General features: G+C 33.7%; 1 protein-coding gene across 1 annotated transcript; it reads right to left on the bottom strand.

Annotated features, from left to right (window-relative positions):
• Positions 1 to 505: 505 nt before the first annotated feature.
• Positions 506 to 7183, bottom strand: LOC119687739. Its single transcript, XM_038102178.1, has 5 exons — positions 6926 to 7183; positions 5200 to 5286; positions 4939 to 5140; positions 4639 to 4781; positions 506 to 4572 (listed from the first exon to the last, which is right to left on the bottom strand). Exons 3-5 carry the CDS (start codon positions 5129 to 5131, stop codon positions 709 to 711), a joined length of 4200 nt encoding a protein of 1399 aa, XP_037958106.1. The 5' UTR covers positions 5132 to 5140; positions 5200 to 5286; positions 6926 to 7183; the 3' UTR covers positions 506 to 708.
• Positions 7184 to 7438: the final 255 nt, after the last annotated feature.

Genomic DNA, 7438 nt, shown 5'->3' with positions numbered 1-7438 from the left:
CTCTCATAAGACCTATAATGTTATACATTATTATGTACGGCTTTGGACAAGTTTTCGTACTGTATGATACTCAACAAGGTGCAGCGTAGGGTTAAACTCGGTATAAGTGGTGCATTGAGTACTACACCATTAACTGCTTTGGACCTAATGCTTGGCTTGAACTCCTTAGGAGCCCATTATCCAAACGTATGGTTTCAATTGGTGTCTGCGGAATTCCTTGGACACCAGTGGAACGTTTATCGGCGCAATATACCGATACATGTGTTAACAGCATTCGTGCTGTTGAGATTGACGGCAGATAATAACGTTAAAAAACTCTGGAGTCCTGTCCTTATGTTCGCCAGTATAACCAACCTACAATATTTACTTAACCTACTTAACTATTTACTTAACCTATCAAATGATATGTGTAAAATAATAATATGAATAATTTGAGGTTCTCGTTTATTCGCATATTATTAAATATATATTGATATACATACACATGTAGTCCATCATATAATAATTTTCAAAAAAATTTTGAAACTAAAATTTAGTAGTTAAGGTGCATATTAAGACAGATTTTCCAAGTTTAAGACTATGAGAATCACGCTGCAGTTGGAAGTACCTCAATCGATTTGTAATATAAAATATATGATATAACTTAGCTTACAAAAACGCCCAAACCACTTTTCTCACTTTCTAATTTTGTGTAAGTTATAATAATTTTTAGCTATTATAGAAGCAACCAATTTCATCGTGCCTTTTTGAGTAAAGTCGGCGCTGACCTGAGGTGTTATGGTGCTCCGCATGATCGCAATTCTTACTATTAACTCTGGGTGACATGCATGTTTGCTTAGACATACCATCAATATATTGATTATTATTGCAACCAGTTCTTATCAAATGTGCAGGAATTTCATTAGTGCCAATTTCTTTATTCATCGATAAACTCGGAATATGGCGCATCTCATCTGTTTTTATATCTGGTTTAGATATAATCTGCTTTTCTGATGTCTGACGAGAATTGAAAGCAACTATCTCCTTATTTCCCGTTGAGTGAATTTGGTGGTGACCAGAGTTTATTTGATTTCTATTACCAATTCTTGAAGATACATTAGTTTTTGGTATGGCACCACCATAATATTGGTAGACACAGGAACCATCTTTTAAAAACTTTGCGGTAACTTCAGTGTTTTCATTGCCCGCATTCTTATTATTAACTAACATCAATGGTGCATTGAGAATTCTCTCACTTTTCATTTCTAGCTTGGGTACTCTGCTATCCTCTGATCTGGTGTTCATTGAGTTATGTTGATGGTAAAACCTGCTTGTGTGACGCTCTACTGCATAATCGTAATCCTTTCTACTTGTAGTGGGTGATATGCAGGTATCCTTAGACGCACTTCTATCAGATTGAGGATTATTATAACCACCACGTTGCTGGTGACACATGTTGGTGTGACGAACTACTGCATTATCGCAATCCTTTCTATTTATAGTGGGTGATATGCAGGTTCCCTTAGATGCACTTCTATCAGATTGATGATTATTATAAGCACCATGTTGCTGGTGACATGTGTTTGTGTGACGAACTACTGCATAATCACAATCTTTTCTAGTTATAGTGGGTGATATGCAGGGTTCCTTAGATGCACTTCTATCAGATTGATGATTATTATAAGCACCACGTTGCTTGTGACACGCGTTTATGCGCCGATCTACTGCATAATCACAATCCTTTCTAGTTATAGTGGGTGATATGCAGGTTCCCTTAGATGTACTTCTATCAGATTGAGGATTATTATAAGCACCACGTTGATGATGACACGTGTTTGTGTGACGAACTACTGCATAATCGTAATCCTTTCTACTTGTAGTGGGTGATATACAGGGTTCCTTAGATGCACTTCTATCAGATTGATGATTATTATAAGCACCATGTTGCTGGTGACATGTGTTTGTGTGACGAACTACTGCATTATCGCAATCCTTTCTACTTATAGTGGGTGATATGCAGGGTTCCTTAGATGCACTTCTATCAGATTGATGATTATTATAAGCACCACGTTGCTGGTGACACGCGTTTGTGCGCCGATCTACTGCATAATCACAATCCTTTCTAGTTATAGTGGGTGATATGCAGGTTCCCTTAGATGCACTTCTATCAGATTGATGATTATTATAAGCACCACGTTGATGATGACACGTGTTTGTGTGACGAACTACTGCATAATCGTAATCCTTTCTACTTGTAGTGGGTGATATACAGGGTTCCTTAGATGCACTTCTATCAGATTGATGATTATTATAAGCACCACGTTGCTGGTGACACGTGTTTGTGTGACGAACTACTGCATAATCACAATCTTTTTTAGTTATAGTGGGTGATATGCAGGGTTCCTTAGATGCACTTCTATCAGATTGATGATTATTATAAGCACCACGTTGCTGGTGACACGCGTTTGTGCGCCGATCTACTGCATAATCACAATCCTTTCTAGTTATAATGGGTGATATGCAGGGTTCCTTAGATGCACTTCTATCAGATTGATGATTATTATAAGCACCACGTTGCTGGTGACACGTGTTTGTGTGCCGATCTACTGCATAATCACAATCCTTTCTAGTTATAGTGGGTGATATGCAGGTTCCCTTAGATGCACTTCTATCAGCTTGAGGATTATTATAAGCACCATGTTGCTGGTGACACGTGTTTGTGTGACGATCTACTGTATAATCGTAATCCTTTCTACTTGTAGTGGCTGATATGCAGGTTCCCTTAGATGCACTCCTATCAGCTTGAGGATTATTATAAGCACCATGTTGCTGGTGACACGTGTTTGTGTGCCGATCTACTGCATAATCACAATCCTTTCTAGTTATAGTAGGTGATATGCAGGTTCCCTTAGACGCACTTGTATCAGATTGATGATTATTATAACCTCCGCTAATCAAACGCATATATGTATTACTGCATTCGTTATTGTTAATTGCTTCACTTCTCGATGAACAAGGAATTTTGAGCATCATCTCAGTTTGTGTTTCTGTTGGAAATGGAATTTTCTTTTCAGAAGACCTATGAGATGAATGAAGTTCAGAATTTGTGGGTAATGTCTGTGTATGGTTACGATCTCTACCACTTTTTGCCGAAGATTTGTCGTTTTTTTGAGGTGTGACATGATTACTTTGATGGTTACCGCAATCTTCTCTACTTATATGCTTTAATATGTTGTCATTTTTATTGCAGCCATTCGCATTAGTTACTGATGCAAGAGGAGAGTTGAGAATTCGCTCACTTTCCATTTCTAATTTTGAGATATCGATTATTTGAGGTATTTCGTCATTTCTGTTTGGGTAACGTTTGTGGTGGGGACCTGGGCTTGTGTTATTTATCATTGCATAAATACTTTCTTTCTGATGTGAAGCTGAAGATGTGTTATTATTTTTGTACGCGTCTATAATATATTTATAATTATTGTAACAACTTTTCATTGAATGCCCAGGTTTTGGTTTGCTGTTTTTTCTAATTGCATTTCTTTTTAATGCTTCGGGAATATTTACTATGATCTCACCGTTCATTTCTGATTTTGATTCATTATTTCTCGTGACTGGTTTTTGATACAAAAAACATCCAATATTATGGTTTTTCATTATCTTATACTGGTGTTGACCCAAGTTTTTACTTTTCATAGCTGTTATATTCAAACTTACTTCAGGAGCATTGCCACCTTTCATCGCTTTTGGTAACATTTTTGATATTTGATAATCAGTGACCAAATTACTAATAGCTGAACTAGGGATGTTGTTCATTTTCTCACGTTCCTTAATAACGGAAAGTGAGCATGCTTCATCAGTCATTATTGGCATGGTCGTATTAATACCGCTGCTGCTTTGATATCCTAATCTTTTTTGACAGGTTTTCAGACCACCAATCGTTTCGATTTGATCTCTTGATACTTGTTCAGATCTTATTCTTTGGTATTGACCAAGATTTTTACTTTTCAGTGCTGTTATTTTAAAGCTAACTACAGGAGCACCGCCAGTGTTTCTAGAATGCGCTAACTTTTCAGTGTTTTTATAACTGATTAAATTACTGATAGCCGAACTAGGGATGTTGTTCATATTCTCACGTTCTTTAATAACAGAAAGTGAGCATGCTTCATCCGTTATCATAGGCATGTTTGCATTAATACCGCTGCTAGTTTGATTTTCAAATCCCTTTCGACAGATTATTGGGCCGCTAACAATTTCCATTTGATTTTTCGATTCTTGTTTAAACCTTACTCGTTTAGTGAAACGTTTGCATCGAGTAGCACAGAACAATTCATATATTTCTTCCAAACTGACATCTGTTTCCGACATATCTAGTGCATTGTTAAAGGGATTTTTAATCTTTTTATGTGGACGATTCCTTTTTTTGTAAGGAATATTATCTAGTTCTAAGTAGTCTTCTATAGCATGTTTAAAATTTCTTTTCATTTCTTTTAGATCTGACCATAATTCAGAATATTTTTTTCTAAGATCAGGCTTTACAGCATTATGAGATTTGTTTTTGTTTTCCGTATCGATATTTAGCTCCATAGTAATTTTCTATAGAGATTAAAAAATGAATTAATAAAGTTTATAAAGTACGTGAAGAATTTATGGATACTTTACACTTTTTTTCTCATCGAGAGTAGTTTCGATTTGATCTTTTAACTTTTGCACAGATTTTATTCTTTTACTTAAGCCTTTGCGTCTAGCAGCAATATATAATTCATATTTTTGCTCAAAACTGATGTCAGATTTTGACATACCCACTGTGATAATACGAAGGATATAAATATCGAACTATTTTGAAGTTAATTTTATGATTGGAAAGAATTGTATTTCATCAAAATCAACTAATAGAACAATTTGTTGTTTTGACGAAATACTATATCCTACACCTATTGTGATCTATTATGTTAATACTACCTTCATGATCCTGACTCTCATTATTGTTAGTGTTGTTTATGGAATTGTATTTAATATTATTCAAGTCCAGTAAACTTTCTATTGCCTCTTTGAAATCCTTTTTCATTTCTTTAAGTTCATTGTGAATTTTATTTGCTTTTTCTCTGAGATTGAGTTTGGATTTTACGTCACAGATATTTATGTTTGCGTCCATAATAGCTATCTGAAATGGTTCAGTGAGTTGGTGTAGTAATATTGAAAAAGGGCGGACATATTTATCACCTCTAAAATTCTGATATTCCAAATAGTTAATTAGATTTGTTTTGCACTTTTAGGGTTCTAGCTTCAAAAAAGATATTAACCAATAAACTGAAAGAATATTGAAATTTTTAATACTTTACATATAATAAATGTTAACTTTACTTCCATATTGAAAATATTTTTAAATTTAATCACAAACAGAACAAGTAACTTTACAGTGTAGATAAGATTTTTTTATAAAAATTTAGTATTTATACAAGATTCTTTAAAGTCACTGCTTCGTCCCTTCTCACTAATGATGCGCTCACTTAGGTTAGGTTGGACTACACTAGCGATCCCAAAGAATCCACTTAGGCCTAACTTAATGGGCTTGCATCGTTACCGTATGTTGAAAAACTCAGAGCTTTGAATATTTGACAAAGTTTATAGTGCGATTCAAGTGGAGGTCTTGCAATTGACCAAGAACATCAAATAAGAAAGCCCCTAAAGTGGTAAGGCGGCGCCACATATGTGCCGCGCAGAAATAAAACAGATGGAAGGCACTTTCAACGTTCTCTCCACAACTGTGGTAGATTGTAACATGGTTTGCATGACAAGTACAGATTATTAATATAGATATGGAATAAAAACATTCGTCTACATTTTCTACAACTGGAACAGCTAGTCTGCCACTACTTTTTGATTTCGAGTCCGGACCAACATAGATTTTTGACTAAAAGTAGAGAGAATCTTCGAGATTTAACTCCTAATTATGGTGTATAGGCTAAGTCTATATTCAATGAAATGTGTGTATTTGTTAGTCATTACTTAAGGAACTCTTGTTACACATCTCGTTTAACTCGTTTAAGTCATTTGGATTTTAGAAGACATGATAAACGGTTTCTATAATAAACTTTAATTATACATGAAACTTTAGGATCTTCAGAATTAGGATTAACTGATTTTATGTTAAATCGAAATGTTTCAGAAAATGAATTTTAATTAATTCAAATAAAGCAGTTCACCTATTTGTCGTCAAAGAACAACTTTACTACTAAAAACTTTGCCGAATCAATAAATACTCCCTAAGACATACCATGGCATATACAGATGATATAGATATTGAAGGTAATAAATTTAAAACATCAAATAAGTATTAGAGAGAAAAAGTATTAGACTGTACTCAGGAACATATATTAAGTCATTTTAAAAAGGTAAACCTACTAATAATAGTAATATTATGTTTCCACTACTTAATCTTTAATTTCATTAACCATACAAAGAGCTTCCATGTCTTTTAACTTACTTAAAAACAAAGCAAGCAAAATTAGAGTAAAAATGTTAAATGCTGAAATTTTAAAATGCTAAAATAAGTAACTTAGTAAGTTAGATGCGAAGAAATTAGAGTCTTTTAATAAAGTCTCTAATCTCAGTCATCAGTTGTTTTGCCTGGTGATAATATTCGGACACAGTTAAAGCTAGTCACCGAAGAAAACGCCAAAGCAAAAAGGTATATAGCCCTAAAGAACTATTATCTATCTAATGACATACTCAACCCCGATTTGCAAACTGGAATTATGGAAATGGAAGTGTAAGAAATGGAAATCACACATTCATTAAGATACGCCTTCCTGTAGTGAATATAAATAGTAAGGTTTCCGAGTATCTTCAAAAATAGCACCAGAAAAATAAGCGAAGATTTTTTCCAACACATTTATAACAGTTTTTTATAATATTTTTCGATATTGGTTTAAGTTCTATGACTTACCCAAAGTATGTTATTCCAAGATCCAAAAATTTCCGAGAGTTGATACCAATGAAACAATTTGTTTAATTTTGCTTTGTCGTACTTTTGAGAGATATTCAAAAATTAATAATCTTTTCAAAGCTTTCAACGTAAATAAAACTACGAACTTAACACAATTTTATTAAAAGCTTTATTTTCAAGTAACTCCGATTGTTAATTTAATTGCATTAATCAGTTGCGATGGAAAATGAAGATTTTCCAGGACGTGTTTTCTAACTTCGTTTAATACAACGAAAAAAATTCTGATTCTATTTTAAAATTAATAAACAACTTAGTATAGATCCCTGAAAAAAATGTCATGACATACTGAGATGCATATGTGTAATATAAATCTTATAGATATGATAGGTGGTTTACACGATGAAATGTGTACATACTTAGCTATACATGTTATATTCACTGTATTATATAGTATGAGTCATTAAATGACATACGATATGATGTATAAGTGATTTTAAAAGAATGATGCCTTAT

The sequence above is a fragment of the Teleopsis dalmanni genome, chromosome X (genome assembly GCF_002237135.1).
Source record: "Teleopsis dalmanni isolate 2A chromosome X, ASM223713v2, whole genome shotgun sequence".
Taxonomy (NCBI): domain Eukaryota; kingdom Metazoa; phylum Arthropoda; class Insecta; order Diptera; family Diopsidae; genus Teleopsis; species Teleopsis dalmanni.
Note: the sequence above shows the minus strand (reverse complement) of the source record. Positions and strands in the feature narration are given on the sequence as shown.